The sequence below is a fragment of the Seriola dumerili genome, unplaced genomic scaffold (assembly GCF_002260705.1).
Source record: "Seriola dumerili isolate Sdu_G_001 unplaced genomic scaffold, Sdu_1.0 BDQW01000002.1, whole genome shotgun sequence".
Taxonomy (NCBI): Eukaryota; Metazoa; Chordata; class Actinopteri; order Carangiformes; family Carangidae; genus Seriola; species Seriola dumerili.
This window is the reverse complement of record NW_019174257.1, coordinates 2456056-2472493: the sequence shown is the minus strand read 5'-3', so window position 1 is coordinate 2472493 and position 16438 is coordinate 2456056. Positions and strand designations below refer to the sequence as shown.

General features: G+C 38.0%; 2 protein-coding genes across 7 annotated transcripts; both read left to right on the top strand.

Annotated features, from left to right (window-relative positions):
* The first annotated feature begins 535 nt into the window (after positions 1–535).
* prkacb (protein kinase cAMP-activated catalytic subunit beta) lies at positions 536–12163 on the top strand. 3 transcript variants are annotated; one of them, XM_022744172.1, is made up of 11 exons: positions 536–849; positions 3682–3690; positions 4420–4481; positions 4858–4986; positions 6226–6324; positions 6671–6753; positions 6990–7116; positions 7482–7577; positions 9482–9604; positions 9841–10005; positions 10087–12163. In XM_022744172.1, exons 1-11 carry the CDS (start codon positions 804–806, stop codon positions 10210–10212), a joined length of 1065 nt encoding a protein of 354 aa, XP_022599893.1. In that variant the 5' UTR covers positions 536–803; the 3' UTR covers positions 10213–12163. The 3 variants fall into 3 exon arrangements, with proteins under 3 accessions (XP_022599893.1, XP_022599974.1, XP_022600053.1); XM_022744253.1 differs by lacking the exon at positions 3682–3690; XM_022744332.1 differs by lacking the exons at positions 536–849; positions 3682–3690 and adding an exon at positions 2509–2712.
* Positions 12164–13664: 1501 nt separating this feature from the next.
* On the top strand, positions 13665–15917 carry samd13 (sterile alpha motif domain containing 13). Of its 4 annotated transcripts, none has more exons than XM_022757255.1 (5): positions 13665–13848; positions 14225–14346; positions 15137–15176; positions 15312–15423; positions 15511–15917. In XM_022757255.1, the coding sequence occupies exons 2-5, from the start codon at positions 14319–14321 to the stop codon at positions 15652–15654; spliced, it is 324 nt and encodes a 107-aa protein (XP_022612976.1). In that variant the 5' UTR covers positions 13665–13848; positions 14225–14318; the 3' UTR covers positions 15655–15917. The 4 variants fall into 4 exon arrangements, with proteins under 4 accessions (XP_022612976.1, XP_022612905.1, XP_022613132.1 ...); XM_022757184.1 differs by having other exon boundaries at positions 15134–15176; XM_022757411.1 differs by lacking the exon at positions 14225–14346.
* The last annotated feature ends 521 nt before the right edge of the window (positions 15918–16438 follow it).

The window sequence follows — 16438 nt, the reverse complement described above, 5'->3', positions numbered from 1 at the left end:
TTAAACATTCTGCCAAAAGGCTGCATTCAGATCTCTTGGGAAATAGGCTACAGAGACCCTCTGCTTCAAAAACACGATTCACGCTTACATACAAATTAAGGATTTTCAACACCTCATTCTGGGATCAGAGTTCTTATGACTAGATATGTCCATTGTGGTTGACAATGCAGTGTTTGATCTGTTATATTAAAGAAGAGAAATTTTCATAGGTCTAAGCATAGACTGTATATAAAAGGGCCTACGTGATGTCGCTTCAAAGCTCCACACCACTTTGTTAGTGGTTAGTGGATAAAAATAATAATAACAACAACAATAATAATAATAATAATAATAATAATAATAATAATAGTAATAATAAGAGTCACTACGTGAAACTTCTAACAATTTAACAAAGGTAACCTAATAAATATAATGTGTAAATATATAACATATCCCATTCATAGACTGTATATAAAAAGGTCCGACCAGTACGTGAACGCAGCATTTCACACGTCGTTTCTACGGGTATTCTCATATGACGTGAACGCAGCACAAAACGACAGCAGGCAGAGGTGAAAAGTCTGGATCATGTTTTCATTCCAGCGGAGGCATACTTGAACGACAAAGGACATTGTAAATAAAGACCAACAAGGCGGTTAGCAGAGCACGTCGAGTTTCTGTCCTCAAAGAGAAGACATTAATGTTGTTGTTAGCCAACCAGCTAGCACAAGCTGAAATTTGTTAGCTAGCTAACGTTGGACCCTGTTAGCCTACCGCCACCATCATCGCTCCTAGCCAGCTGTGCATCGCCCTGTCTTCCTACGATGGGAAACACAGCAACTGCCAAGAAAGGCAATGAGCAAGAAAGCGGTAAGCACCTGAAAACCATCCAGCTAGCCCGTCAGCCGTCTATCGTTAGCCGTTGTACAACGTGCGATTGCTTATTATAAAGTCAGTGGAGAGCAGCCTTTAGCAGTTGTTGTCCAGTGCTAGCAGACAGTACAGTAATATGCGCTGCAGAGAAGAACCATCTTTGATAGGGCAGTTTACAAGGTGTGTTAGCTCCTTCCTAATGATTTATGTTTGCTTATCTCACTTGGAAACAGTGCCTCAGATGATGCAGCCAGCTAATCATTGAAAATGACATGAGCAAAATGGCAGTGTGGTCCTCACCATCCTGTTTACCACAGCAGTGAATTCAAAGAAAGAACCTTGACTCTCTTAATGGTAGTCTCACGCTGTAACGTTGAGCTGAAGTTATCAAGGCTCCATGTTTAATTTTTAAAAAGCTAATATCAGCTGCCTGGAGCCAGATAACAGCAGCAAACATTAGTTTCTACTAAAGCTGCAGTACAAGGCCTGAGTATTGTTAACAACAGGTACTTGATAACGTTTAAGATAAGTTCACAAAAAGGATGCTTGATGTGGCTGAACAAGGCTAGTGGTTGTAATAAACCACTGGTTGTTTTCCAAACAAGGCCTCCAAATTGGCTAGCAACAGTTTCTATCAGACCAGGTTAACACTGATGTGTCAAGTCAGCTGTCAACAAGTTTACTGTAAATCAACATGTTGTGCCTTGATCACTGCTTTCTTACAGTGGCTTTAACCTCTAGTGTTGATGTTATAACATTAAGGAAAGGTAGCTCCTCTCTTAGTAACATTGCACCTGTTGACCAGCAATTTTGCAATCTCAAGTGCTTAATCACTTGATAGCAGTAGCCAGAGGGCACTCTGTTGTGTTTAGTGTGCCTTTGTCAGTATAGACCAAGCTAATCCACTAAACTGTACCATGGCTATTGGTCTGTCTGAAGAGCACTGATCTTGACCTGCTTTCTGATTGGCAGTAGTCCATACAGTCTCTTAGACTTGTGACTCGAGCCACCTGTAGTGTCTACAGAGAGGTTGTGTACAACAACACTATGATGCAAACAACAAGCTACAGAGACTTGTTAACACAATGTTGATGTCATTTAGATTTTTGTTTGCATTTTAGGTATTTAATGTTGTTAGCCACAGTGGCCCATACCAAGTGCAACTCCAAAACAAATCCAAATTAATAGTACACTAGCATTTAAAAAACAGTAGTGTGCAGCATAAGAGTCAGTTTTGTCAGGGTGACTTTAAGCATAGGGGAAAGCTCTTTGAAGAACTGCATTGTTAAACTTTACCACCAGAGAGCACGATAACCTGGAGATAACTTCTCTCTCAGTTAGTCAGTGGGTGTTACAGGCCTGCAGTTCCCTTATCTGCACTCTGAATGCAGCACAGCTGTGCAGTGTTTTTGACATAACTTTTAAGAGGCTGGCCCTTTTCTGTGCTTTGCCAACTTTGTATACCTTTGTCAAAACAACATCACTATTTGCATAGGAAAACAATAACTGCTTTCAAATGAGACTGCACATAACAAGTAGACATACAGTTGGCCACTGATACTGAAGCAGAGTACTTCAACAGGAAGCTTAACTTTATGTGGTTAGCCAAGCATTGCAGTGCACTTGGCTGCATACAGGAAGCTGGTGTCACTCATTTCACTTCAGACTGAAAACGGTTGCTTTGTCTTGGAGCCTTTTCACTCACACATCAAGAAATTTGTCTCAAAATGGCTCAGGGAAAGGAGCAATCCTTCGCCAGCCGTTTATTTCAAAAATGTCGCAAGAGTAGCCCAGAGCAGAGAGGACAAGAGAGTGACATACCTCATATCTCTGAGTTCACCATCATGTGGGATAAATTGAGTAAGTGCAGTGTTGCTTTTACACTTGAAATGTGTCTGCCACCATTTGTAGCTCTGAGCGGGATGAGTCTTGGCTTGTATTTGTAGTTCTTATTTGCAGGAAAACTAATTTACTTGGAAGCTTAAAAAACGAACCAAGATGCCTATTATTCTAAATTGTGCAGGTCTTTTATTGTGCGTGATACATATTTAAATTTGATGAATTTTTTTCATGTCAGGTTTTAAAACTGCAAGCAGCAGCCCAGTTTCATGACCTTTATTTTTAGTGTTTCTCTTTACCTTCCTCATCAGGTTCACAATTGCTGTATTTTCACACAGCTATTAGACATAAGTAAAAGCAGCTTAGGCATAGCACTTTTTAGTGCAGGCCATTTGTGGCGCTTCAGTTGCTTACATCATTTTAATATCGCTGTCCTGTCATTTTTGTCTACTGTTTTGCAAGTATGAAATGTGTTTTTATGTGTGCTTTTTACAATGTCTTTTCCAATCACTGTTGTTTTATCTTCTTTGTGACAGATGATTGTAGTTTGACAATATTGTATTCAGAGTAGGATAGGAAAAGCCTTCTCCAGTACTGGTAAGAAAGAGAGTCTCTATAGTGAACATTAGCTAGTGTACAGAATCAAACCCCTATGAAGAGAATTATCCATTTGTTGCATAATTGTAAAGAAGAAACAAAAATATGTTTTGATGAAGGTGCTGTACAGCAGTTTATAAATACCCTTGATTATTGGTTTTAAATAAAGTCTTCAAACCAAAATAATCCTACAAGGGTATAAGTATAGCTGTATAGGTAGGGTGCCTTATGTTGTTTTCTTCAGTGTCATTTTGTTGTGTGTTGCGTTTAATCCACTTGAATCTCAAATGTTCTTGTTTTTAGCTCTTCATAAATGTTTCTTCCTCTCTTTCTCTTCTCCATCATTTCCATCCATGTGGGTGAATGTTCCTGCAAACCCTTGGTGAACTGTAGAGACTTTTGGTATGCTCATTTTTCCATGAGCCGTCCTAAATCACAGAGAGAATGTTTATTCTGCAGCTCAGGCCTACCAGGCTTGTACTATTGTATCTAAATATTACAAGGTTAAACAACCTAGCCAGTTAACATACAGATTTCACATATACAGCAGTCCATCAATGCTAGGTATGCATTTAAATCAGTAACATTATACCAAAGTGTACTACCAACTAGACATTAGACACCTGCAATGACTCTGTGACTTTGGACATCTCATGTCTGCTGTGACTTTCATAATGCACTGTCTTTCTAATGCCTGCACTGTAGTCCAAGTTATGTTTTGCATTTTGTCTTTTCTCTCTGCCTATTATTACTGCCTCCCCTTTACTCCCACCTACTCTGAAAGAGATGCAGAATAGCTTGAGCTTGAATTGGCCAGTTCTGTAAAGTTCACAAGAGCTCTTTGCATCACTTTATTAATTAAAACTTCCTGCTTAGGTGTGTGGTTTTGAGTTTTGTTTAGGAGGCATTTTTTGCCGTTTTGTCAAGTTTAGTCCTGCTGTCACAGTGCGTGACATTTGCCTGACCTTATAGTGCATTTGTTCCCCTGAACCTTTGAACTGCCTTTGTTTAGTTTCCTGAACGCGTTAACAGCCCTAGTTTGTTACTTCCTTGAATATGTAACCTGACCTTGTTTGATGCTAATTGCTAAATGCTAATTGTTTTTATTACACTTCTCTCTTGTTTTTGCAGTGAAAGAGTTCTTAGCTAAAGCCAAAGAAGATTTTTTAAGAAAATGGGAGTGTCCACCACAGGTACGTTGTTCTCTTTAGTGCTTTATAGAATAAAAACTTTTTATTTCTCTTAATACTCGGGGCTCAACTGTTCTTATGTTGAAAAATGATTAGATGAATTGTATGATAGCGCAGCGTCTAGCCACTTCCTTTAGCTCAAATCTTGTTGACTTCAATGCTAGATGATTGCGTAATTGTTAGTAAGAGATATTTACTCTTTTTTTTAAAAAAAAAAAAAAAAGGGTAGCTCTGGGTTTTAACTCTGAACTACAGGAAGACAAAATGTTACACTAGTGGCATATATAAAAGCTCCATGTACACCTAAATTACAGACAGAGTTGAAGCATTTCAGCCATCAGTTTGTTGTCTCACTTCCACTGATAATGTGTTTCCTTAGAGCACAACTGGCCTGGATGACTTTGATAGGTTTAAGACTTTGGGCACTGGCTCATTCGGGCGAGTTATGCTTGTCAAACATAAAGGAACAAACCAGTTCTACGCCATGAAGATCTTGGACAAACAAAAAGTAAGTGTATACTTTCAAAGAAAACAGTTTACCCATCTCATAAGAACCAGTGTTATAAATTAAGGTAGTCTGTGTAACGCAAACTCTTGCATGCTTGACAAATGCTGTAACTTCATAGAGTAAATGCTGTGTATCTCATAAAAGGAAATGGAACGCTTCCTCTCACACGGTGCCAGCATGTTATCACTGAAAACCTCGGAGGCGCGTCATGATGAGTTTCGATCTTTAAATACTGATGTGAAAGACGTAGGAGGAGGTTAATGTGTCCGCAGTGTTTCAATCATGTAGCAGTAGTCTTTTCCCTTGAAATTCACACAGATGGTTTAAGAAATATCCGACCTGTCTTTCTGTTTCAGCTGCACTGCTGAAAGACTTTCCTTCTTACAGTGTATTGCTGCTCACACAGACTCTTTTTGTTTCTTACCACTTTCCATGCTGAGCTCTTCAAGGATTATACACTGTTTTTGCAAGTTTTAGTCCATTTCCCTCCTCAAGTATTTTACAGATTTACTGCTTTCTAGGTAGCCATTGTTCTCCATGTAGTCATTTCACTAAAACATGTAAATTAACTTGCAAAGACTTGAAAGTTGCTTGAGATACAGTAGGTAGGTCATCACTGTGAATATAATGGCCAGGTGTTATATCATTGTGTTGCTATGAAGTTGTTAATTGAGTGACTGTGTGATTACTTTCCTCTCTGTGGTTGCTCAGTGTTAGTCCTCTCACTTTGCTCTGCTGATGCTGTTCAGATGACCCTCACGTCTTGTATGTCTTGAGCTTTCCACCATCTCATGAATGCACCTGACAGGCAGACATTTCAGATTAGTTGTACTTTCATCCAGTAACAGATCTAACAGAACATGATGTTCACTCTGGATTATCTATCTTGAGCAAGTTTTAAGTCTCTGCAGGCTGATTTTCACACCTTACTAAAATGAATGGAAGCTAGTAGCTGACTAAAGAGCAGGAGAAACACAATTTCAAAATGTAGAAAATGATGCTATTAAAAATCTGTCTATGGACTAAAACATGGAAAAACTCTCTCTGTGCATTAACAGTTAGGCATGCCGAATCATGAAAACCTTATGGGTACTTGTGGCTTTTCTTTATGTTGTATTTTGGAAATTATAAAACACACACACACACACACACACACACACACACACACACACACACACACAAAAGGACATAATATGCTTAACATACACTTAGTACTTTACTTGTGCCCTTTTCTTTCAGGTGGTGAAATTGAAGCAAATAGAACACACACTAAATGAAAAGAGAATACTACAGGCCGTTTCCTTCCCCTTCCTCGTCAGATTGGAGTACGCTTTCAAGGTAAACACTGGCACCCACCTCTAACAACCAGCTACATGGTTACCACATTACCAGTGTGTTTATGTTTCACCAAGAAAACTTAACACCAACCTCATTAACCTCACACTGTTATTATTCACCTGTAACAGTGCTACAGTTGATTCAGCACATCTCAAAATAACCAGCCATCCAGGGTTTATAAAAGATATATGTACAAAGATAAACTCTACAGAGTTGACACACCCATAATGTACCATCTTTCAATCTGATTCGGGGGGTTTTATTTCTCAACCTGAAGAACACTTTTTAGTTCACATTTATTCTGTTGGTATGACCCTGCTGAAAGGTGTCTGGCTTTGTTAAACAGGACAACTCGAACCTCTACATGGTGATGGAATATGTGCCCGGTGGAGAGATGTTCTCACACCTCAGACGTATTGGAAGGTTCAGGTAAGGGGTACATAGGAGTCTATTTCATTGTTTATTTGGAGTGCTGTGTCAGTCACTAATAGCTGGACAAAGAATTATCAGTTTTCACTGTGTACACTGTGGTCTGGTAACGCCATGGGTGAAATAGCTTGAGACCGACATCATTTTAAGTTGGAAGTTGGTTGCTCCTTCACTGAAAGGAGGCTTTTGTTCATGTATTTCATCAATGTATGCCTATCTACGTTTCCCTCTTTCAGTGAACACCATGCAAGATTTTATGCAGCTCAGATAGTACTCACCTTTGAGTACCTTCACTCCTTAGACCTCATCTACAGAGACCTGAAGCCTGAAAACCTGCTCATAGATCAACATGGGTATATCCAGGTACACTATCTATATAAAGTTTATAACAGAAAAGTAAATAGACTGAAAAGGTATCTTTCAAATTCTGTATAAACTATTAATTGTACTCCTTTGGTAAGAAGGAAGCCAGAAGCACTCCTCAGATGCTATGAGAAGACAGGGGTGAATGTCAGGACCTACTTGATTTTAATATATAGAGGGGAAGTTCTGGAAAAAAGTAAACACACTTACTTAGACTCATTTAGCCTGCTAATAAAGAGTAAAGGTAAAAAAAAAAAAACACCCAACCAAATGTAGGCTTTTAATGGCTATGGTTAAGAAGTACATGTTAACTTTTTCCTTGCATATTTACAAATCTTGTCACTCTCCTATTGTTCTTTCTTAAGGTCACAGACTTTGGCTTTGCCAAAAGAGTAAAAGGCAGGACCTGGACATTGTGTGGAACTCCTGAGTACCTGGCTCCAGAGATCATCCTCAGCAAGGTGAGCCCTTTATACTGAACATAGCTGATACAAACCATCTTGCTGCAGTCCAGTTCCAGTGTGTTAGAACAGAAACTTGTTTTTCATTGTTTTGGCTTTGTGCTCCAACTCACTGGATTTCAAATGAAGCAATGACAATGAGGTGTAACTGCTGACTTTCAGCTTTAAGTGTCCTCGCATTCACATTTGGAGAAAAGTGATAAGAATCGTAGCCCTTTAAATGCAGAGTAACCCCAGTTTTATTACAGCACTGCAGGACAATGATACTAAACATACAGACAAATCAAACAATGAGTTGACAAGACAAACTATACGTTTATGTTCTCAGACTGTGGAAAATATTTTCTTGGCATTTTACCTTTATTTGACAATTGACATTCTAGAGAGAGGGAAACAATGGCAGAGAGAAAGAGATATGACATGAAACAAAGGTCCCCTGACCCAGGAGTCAAACTGTGGACGTTGTGGTTTTGTGCTATGCGCCTCAACCAGTACGCCACTGGACACCCTACTGTGGATTGTCCTTGACTGGCTGTCAGTCACCTGACTTCAGTCTAACTGAGTATGTGGAGGTTTGATGAAGAGAAAACTAGACAGGAGTTGATTGAGAGTTGAGGTAGAGTTGCTTGTCAATATGAGGAGTAAAGAGATGACCTAAAGAAAGGTAAAGAAGATAATGAAGCTAAAAAAAAAAAGAAGCAAATATCTATCAGAGAGACATCAAAGGTAATTGGATTGTGAAAATCAACAGTTGGGTACTTTTTTCAAAAGCAGTTACGCACAGGAAATCTAGAAATTGATAAACAACCTGGTAGACCAAGGAGCACAAGTCTTGTGGGAAACCACAGCACAGCAAGTCAAAACTGTCCCCCAGGATGTAGGTGTATATGTTACCTAGTCAACAACAAGAGATGACTTCACAACCTGACATCTGATAAGCCTCAAAAACAGAAACACAAACACTATAAAGAGAAACTGGTAGAGTGCAAGAACAAAGTTCTATGGACTGATGAAACAAAAATCAACCACTATGAAAACGATGAAAAGAAGGAAGTGTGGACAGAAAAAGATGATCTGATGACTCAAAGCTCCCACCTCATCTGTCAAAAACAGTGGCGGTTCTTTTATGGGCTGGGCATGTGTAGCTGCCAGTACTGCCAGTAGAACTGGTACACTGGCATTTATTGATGATTTCACAGCTGATGGAAGCAACAGGATGAATACAGAGGTATACAGGAGCATTCTGTGCTCAGATTCAGCCTAATGCGTCAAAACTCATTGGATGATATTTCATCATTCAGCAGGACAATGTTCCTAAACAAGCTTTTCAGAGTGGTGGTGGAATATCCTCGACTGTCAGTCACCTGATCTCAATCTGACTGAGCTGCATTCCACTTGATGCAGGCCAGGCTAAAGGCTGAGAGACACCACAATAATCAAGGGCTGAAAGTGGCTGCAGTGAAGCCCTGGAAAAGCATCACCAGGGAAGATGCATACTTCTGCTGATGTCTATGGGTCGAATACTTCTGACAGTCCGTGACTGCAAAAGATTTTCCACAAAATATTAAACATGATGTCCAAATAAATTTGAACCCCTAAACTTTGGGCACTATGTGTTAAAAGAGATATATCTCCCACACAGTTCTTTCTATGTTAAAATAAACCTACTCAAATTAAAGCTGAATCTTGGCACTTTGATGTAGTATTCATTATTTTATTTTAAATTGGATTCAGGTCTTAAATTGGAGTCTGAAAAATATAGAATGTGTAACTGTCCAAATATTTATGGTCTGGACTGTATGTCCCAGGACTTTCTGACTGTCATTGCCGATTGTCATCCAGGTTTTTCCTGCTTAAGAGAAGACAGCCTTAGAAAAAGAATTAAAATAATTCCTGTCTTCCAGGGCTACAACAAAGCTGTGGACTGGTGGGCACTCGGAGTTCTCATCTATGAGATGGCTGCTGGTTATCCTCCCTTTTTTGCTGATCAGCCTATCCAGATCTACGAAAAGATTGTGTCTGGCAAGGTACGCTGGGTTAGCTTTGGGCAAGGAATGTTAATATTTTTCCCAGGTTAATGCTTGGCCATTTCTCAGCTTCAATTCCAGCCATAAGGACCAACTCAACACTGGATCTCCAGTGGTTCTTTACTTCTCTTTACTTACTGTAGTCCAGCATATTAAAGAAATCAGGTGAAGCAGCACAAGTATCTTTCAGCAATTGGTTCTTTGATAATTTAGAGTTTCTTTTTTCAATCTTGTAGGTACGATTCCCCTCTCACTTTAGCTCCGACCTGAAGGACTTGCTGAGAAACCTGCTTCAGGTAGACCTGACAAAGAGATTTGGAAACCTGAAGAATGGTGTGAATGACATAAAAAATCACAAGTGGTTCTCCACAACAGACTGGATTGCCGTCTACGAGAGAAAGGTAGGTATCAATTTTGTTGTTGTATACAATAAGCAGCCCCTTTGTCTGACACAAAATTTATTTTGCATACTGCATCTTTAGGTTGAAGCCCCTTTCTTACCAAAGTGCAGAGGACCAGGAGATACAAGCAACTTTGACGACTACGAAGAGGAGGACATTCGTGTCTCACAAACAGAAAAGTGTGCAAAGGAGTTTGCTGAGTTCTAGTGAGGGGGCAAGAGTCCCATCAGGGCTCAAGTGTTTTGGGATATTTGCACTCTCCTGGGGGTTAAGGTGGAACTGAGGCCGTCACATGTTCAAAACAAACGTCTCATTCCTTCATTCCACACGGCTGAATGAGGTCCTTCTTGCCATGATCCTGCGTGCAGTTAGCACTAACCTATACACAGGCACATTATGCAGACACCCCTTGTGCTGCAACACAGAAATACTAGACCACTTCCTCATCTTTTGTCGTTTGTTTTCTACGTTTGCCACTTTTTGAGTATCGTCCCTCCTCCTTATTTCAATTCAAATAATTATTTGAAAAATAACGTGAAAACCAATATTACTCCAATTTTCAAGTGGCACAAAGAGTGATTGATTGTATTAGCTGGTATTGCACATTTTGTGATATAAGCTTTGGGAAAATAGAAGGGATTCTTGGTTCAAATTTTTAACACATAGTTTTACCAGTTGTCTGTCGTCTGTTACATGCCTGAGTGTGTTTTAGGGTTCAGTTTATTACTCATTAATCATGAACACTTTAACATTAACCATTACTCATCATTCTGGTGTCCTTAAGACCTACAACCGTGTATTTGTGCATATAGAAATATACATATATGATACATACGATTTGAACACTGTTTTGTTAAAGCATGACCAAAATTCAGTCAAAGAAAGTGGTTCAGCGAAGGAAAAGAAACACTGATGACTTCTTGAAGTTTCTGAGGTTTTAGCACTCGGGCATTCGATTCTTGAAGAGACTGATTAACAGTGACAAGTGTTATTGTGAAACAGAAACTTGTCAGTGCTGTATTAGTTGATCAGTTGTAGCATTGTTTTATCCATATCCAGTCACAGGACATTTCCTTTTACCTCAGACTAGGTGTGGTATTAAATGAATGGAATGAAATGATATATTTTTCAGGTACAACTCTGTTTCAAAAGAATGGAAACTGATGAAGTTTGAGTATGGTCATCTGTCTTTGGTATGTCCAAAAAGATATGAAGTACATTGACATGGCATTTTTCAATAGTTGAAAGGTCAGTTGTTAGATTTTCATGTGGGTACGTCATCGTGGCAACGAAGCAGTGTTGGTCGCATGGACATAATTTGTCCATTTGGGGTTGCTTTTCGATTTTGCTTTTAACAGCTAATCGTGCTTTAGCAGAGCACTTGGAAGACATTGTGTAACTGCCATATTTGCTTTATTTTCATATTTACTTTTGCATGTTTGTTATGTTTGTACAGCAGTGTCACAACAAGCTAATAGTGACCTAACAGTGTTCCCATCTTTTTTGTTCTTTTTTTTTTTTTGTTGTTACATTTAAATAGTTTGATAGCTTGGGACATTAGATATGTACTTTTTATCTGGGTGACATATTCCTCTGCATAATCCAATTAAAACAAAACTAAACCATGAAATACACTTTAACTATAAAATAATAACAAAAAACGGAAATATCATAACCTTGAAGTATTCATTCATCTTGGTCACTTACTTGGTTGAAACATCTACCTACTGCAGTTATAGCTCGTAGTCTCTTAGCATCATTTTCTAAAAAATTTGCACACTGTGATGGAGCAATATTTGCTCATTCTTCCTCGCAAAATTGCTCAGGCTGAGTCAGGTCAGTTAGAACGTTAATGGACAAAAATGCTGTAGTCTTGTCTCAGATTTTAAAAGGGAATAAGATCAAGAGTCTGACTTTTGAAGTACTTTTTTTCCACTGTAAGCCACTCCTGTTAAGTTATTGTCTACATATATTCAACATGTATTTTGTCTCCTTTTTTCTGGGTTTTTTTCTATACTGGGCACCATTCATTTCCCATTAATTCTGACACATTGACTGTCCATGCTGCTGAAATGTACTCCCTGCCTCTGCAAACTCCTCACCAGTGTGACAGATTGTCGTATTTAAAAAAAAAAAAAAAAAAAAAAAAAAATCTTTTGTTTATCAAAGGTACCTACAAGACCAAGGTGTCCACTTGTTGAACTTCCAGATGTTAGAAAAGCTCTGTTTGTGATCCTTTGATTCTTTAAGAAGGAAGTTTGACTCTGCCGTCCACAGAGGGGTCAGAGATTGAGTTCATTTCTGCAGGTTGGACACAGGGTTGTGGGGAATTCAAAGTTTTACATTTTACACTTTGTTTGAAACAATAATGCGTTATTGACAGTCTTTCAATTGAAAGTCTCTTAGGTCTTCGGACGTTTTGATCATTATTTAACATGGTGCTCAAGTCCTTGTTGATGAGGAAAAATGCAATTTAATCAAGTTCAACAATCTTAAGACAACCAAATGTGAAAAGGGGAATTAACACTTTTTTATTTTTATTTTTTTTTTAGGTACTTATGTTCTATTTATGGCCTGAATTTAAATTTTTTTTCATAGATTGATCACATGATGTGACATTTTATTTAGCCCTTATTTCATTTCAAAAGGCACAACTGTTTCTTATGCTATTTTTATTTATATTTAGAGATGTCTAATGAAATAACATTTTAAATGTTTAAACGTGCATAGTTCTCAGTATATAAGGAGACTCCAAATGTTTTAATCACAAAAGTGTTATAAACAGTGAATATATTGGATAATTTATTTGTACTTTTTTTTCATTTACCCTTAAAAGAATAAAAGATTTATAGAAAAACATATTTACCACAGTTAATACGCACTGATGCCTCTCAAGCCTATTTATAATTATATCCTTTTATTTTAACTTATTTTTTTCTTAATTTTCTTATTTTTCTTTTTAGTTTTTTGTTATTTCTTCATTTAGAAAATCAACTTTAAAGAGGATCCAACATTAATTTCCTATTTTAAAGGTTGAACAGAATGTAATTGCAGAATCAATGGCCAATTTGTATTTGGACAAAGTTTGAAAGCTACACCTGGGAATTCAGCATGTTTCAGTCCAAACTGCCTGTGTGTAAATCTTCCCAGAAAGTGTGTAGGAAATCCATAGCTCTTCTTATGTGTCATTTATCCCCCCCATGTGTGTAATAATGTTTGTCATATTTGATGTAAATGATGGCACTTTTCCCTGAGCCACTTCACAGTCCTTATTGAAGGAAATCAGTTTGAGTTCTCCGTAGCTAGTCACACATGCCAGTATGGGATCAATAATCTGAAATGTGTCTGTATTTAGTTTGTGGGATATTTTGCACATCATTTAGAAGGCTGACACGTTTTTCCCACCCATATTTACTTGTGTTTGCAAGGGGAATAGACTTTGCTGTAGCAGATTTTATGTAACAAAGGACATGTCACTATAATAAATTCTTTTTATTAAAAACGATAATTGTTTGTATTCAATGTAATAAACACTGCTGTATGTGAAGAAATTTCAGCGATGGGCTTCAGTGGATGGTCAATCTCACTGAACTACAAACACTGGTGTTTAAACGGTAAAGAACTACCTTTCCCATGATTCTCTGCCGTCATGTGGGCGAAGGAAGCTAAACCGATGAAGAGGAGCTAGTTGGCATTACTTGATTAAATCTTGATTTTATCAATTGAATATCACCGTTTATTACTTTGTAAAATATCTCGGTAATTAGAAAACATTTTATTATCCAAGCCACGTGTACAGCTCGGACGAACTGTCGCTGTCAAGCAGGAATCATCTAAAATAAGGTAACTTAAATTTTGTATTAGCAAACCGAGCTATCTACCCCTGTTAGCTTAATACGAAGAAGCAGCGATCAAATATTAGCTGTCTTCATTTAGCGTAACGTTATTTCCATATTGTGCTGTATTGAAGTGTTCCTTTACATTTTATTTATGTATGTGGCATTTGAGGTAATTTCATGTTTTATTTCGCGTTACTGTTTTTTTTTTTTTTTTAAATAAATCTAGCTAACGCGAGTTTTAGGTCGTCATCTCCACACGCTGCAGCTCTCCCCGCTGTCTGTTACTGAGACAGATAGAGCAGCAGTTTTGTTTTGCCCTGTTTTGGTCTCTCTCTTTAAAAAAAATAAATAATAATAATTCTATGTTACTGTTATTCCAGTGGAGACAACCAGTGTGTGTAAGAGACTACAAGAGAGAAACAATGATGGTGTTTGATCTACCAACACACTAAGTTCCCCGGGAGAAGACATCTGATGAAAAATTACTGCAACATTACAGATTGTAAGAGTCACTAATTTTTAACTAAAGGCTAAATTAGAGCCTTAACTTTAAACCGCATGTGTGAAAACACTGGCCTCGTTCTCACTAGTTGTCCAATTATGGTTTCGGTTTGAAATGAATCACATATCCTACTGTGAAACCGCTTTTAAACAAACAAGTTTTTGTTTGCCTCTCTAACCTCTCATGCCTTTGGTAGCTCCATGAGTCTGTTTTATGGTCAAACACTGTTTGGCGAAAATCTATGTAATGTAAAAAATGCAGGCGTTTTTTTAAAGACACTAAATATGTGAGGCGAAATGACAGGGTTGTGTGTAAAAAATCGTTGATGAAACAATTGGTCGGTAGACAGACAATTAATCAACATTCACTACGATTAATCATTGAATTTGTTTTTAAAGTACAAATGCCAAAATTTAAATGGTTCCAGCCTCTCAAATGTAAGTATTTGCAGGTTCTCTCAGTCTTATTTAATAGTAAACTGAAAAAGTTTGGATTCCTGGACAGACTAAAAGTAATTTGAAGACGTTACCTTGGACATTTTTCACATTTATTCATTTTATAGACTAAATGATTAATAGATGAAGGAAAAATCAATAAGTAGATTGTTCACTAATGAAAATAATCTTCAATAGATTTTAAATGACAGAATTTTCTAACTGATGAAATGCTATAAAAACGCAATATAATAATTGTTTCAGGTCAGCTAATTTAAATCTAAGATTCTTTCTCTTATCTTTTTTTTTTTTTTTTTTTTTTTTTTTTTTTTTTTTTATTCTTTTTATTACAGCAGGCATGGAAGAAAAGGCAAATGGCTCTGTTGACACCAAAAGGTATTGTTTGCATTGATTAACATTGATTATTGAAAGATTTAAAGGAATGTGTTAAACTGATTTTACAGTCCAGTGTGCATGCACATCAAATTGAATCACTTTTATCACTTTTTTCATACACTTTTGACCCCACAGCCCAGTAGAGAATGGTCAGATGCCAGACCCTGCCAACTGGGGGGTCACCGATGTCGTCAATTACTTCAAAGCAACAGGGTTTGAGGAGCAGGCCACAGCTTTTCAAGATCAGGTTGGCGTGCTCCTCTGCTCAACATTTCTATCACATGATGAAAACAAACTAGGATGTCAATCAAATATTTCTCTCTCCACCTGACAGGAAATCGATGGCAAGTCCCTGCTCCTGATGACGCGTAACGACGTCCTGACAGGGCTGTCGATAAAGCTCGGCCCTGCGCTGAAAATCTACGAGTATCATGTGAAACCGCTGCAGACTCAACACCTGAAGAGCAACGCCTCGTAGCACCACAGGCCGTCCGAACACCCACCTCAGTGACAATCATTGTGTCAGGAGACCCCAGGTTAGCTGCCACTTCACAAAGACTCCTCTGGCCACACTGGCACCTTAACAGGATTTGAATGCTGTATGTTTTTATAAGCATGGACCCCTAAATGGGTTGCACATGGAGTCCACTCAGCTGTTTACCCTTTCAGCCATTCTTATTTCTGCTGCTTGAGATATGTATTTTATTTTATTTTTTGTGTGTTTTATTTAAAAGGATGAAAAATTGGGGGGGGGGGGGGTACTCTGCAGGTATGATTTTGTGTGTGTGTGTCTGTGCGCGCGTGTGTGTGTGTGTGTGTGAACATGTGTTTATGCGTGTTTGCAAAGTGAATTAACCCATGTCGGTTTAAAAAAAAAAGTATTTGTATATAAGATGATATATAGCTGAAAACTGTGTGTTCTGTCGTACCTGAACACTTTGATACGTGCGGAAAATTATTCCGATGCATCTCATTTTCCCTTGAAATCATTTTTTATGCCCTAAAATGCGCAGCTGAGTCCATGAGTCGTCCCTAGCATGTAACAATTAAGCATTTTGTTTTCCCAGCCAACCGAAAAGCCTCTTTGTTTCTGCACACCTACATTATTGAGGCTCTAAATATGAAAATATTAATGTGTATATATTCTTATTATGTTCCTACCTGTGGTGCTTTCAGCATTGTCGCACAGACAACTGTTTTGAAGTGTGTATGACCAATGTATATGTGCAACATAACACTGGAGTTTGAATATCTGAATCAAA

What these genes read in the sequence shown, in the direction of transcription:
- prkacb (XM_022744332.1), top strand. Translation starts at nt 2,580, where the DNA reads ATGGCTCAGGGAAAGGAGCAATCCTTCGCCAGCCGTTTATTTCAAAAA. An exon ending in AATGGGAGTGTCCACCACAG is followed by an intron (nt 4,482 to 4,857) that starts GTACGTTGTTCT and finishes GTGTTTCCTTAG; the next exon opens with AGCACAACTGGCCTGGATGA. An exon ending in AAAAGATTGTGTCTGGCAAG is followed by an intron (nt 9,605 to 9,840) that starts GTACGCTGGGTT and finishes TCAATCTTGTAG; the next exon opens with GTACGATTCCCCTCTCACTT.
- samd13 (XM_022757184.1), top strand. Translation starts at nt 14,319, where the DNA reads ATGAAAAATTACTGCAACATTACAGATT. An exon ending in TTACTGCAACATTACAGATT is followed by an intron (nt 14,347 to 15,133) that starts GTAAGAGTCACT and finishes TTTTTATTACAG; the next exon opens with CAGGCATGGAAGAAAAGGCA. An exon ending in GGCTCTGTTGACACCAAAAG is followed by an intron (nt 15,177 to 15,311) that starts GTATTGTTTGCA and finishes TTGACCCCACAG; the next exon opens with CCCAGTAGAGAATGGTCAGA.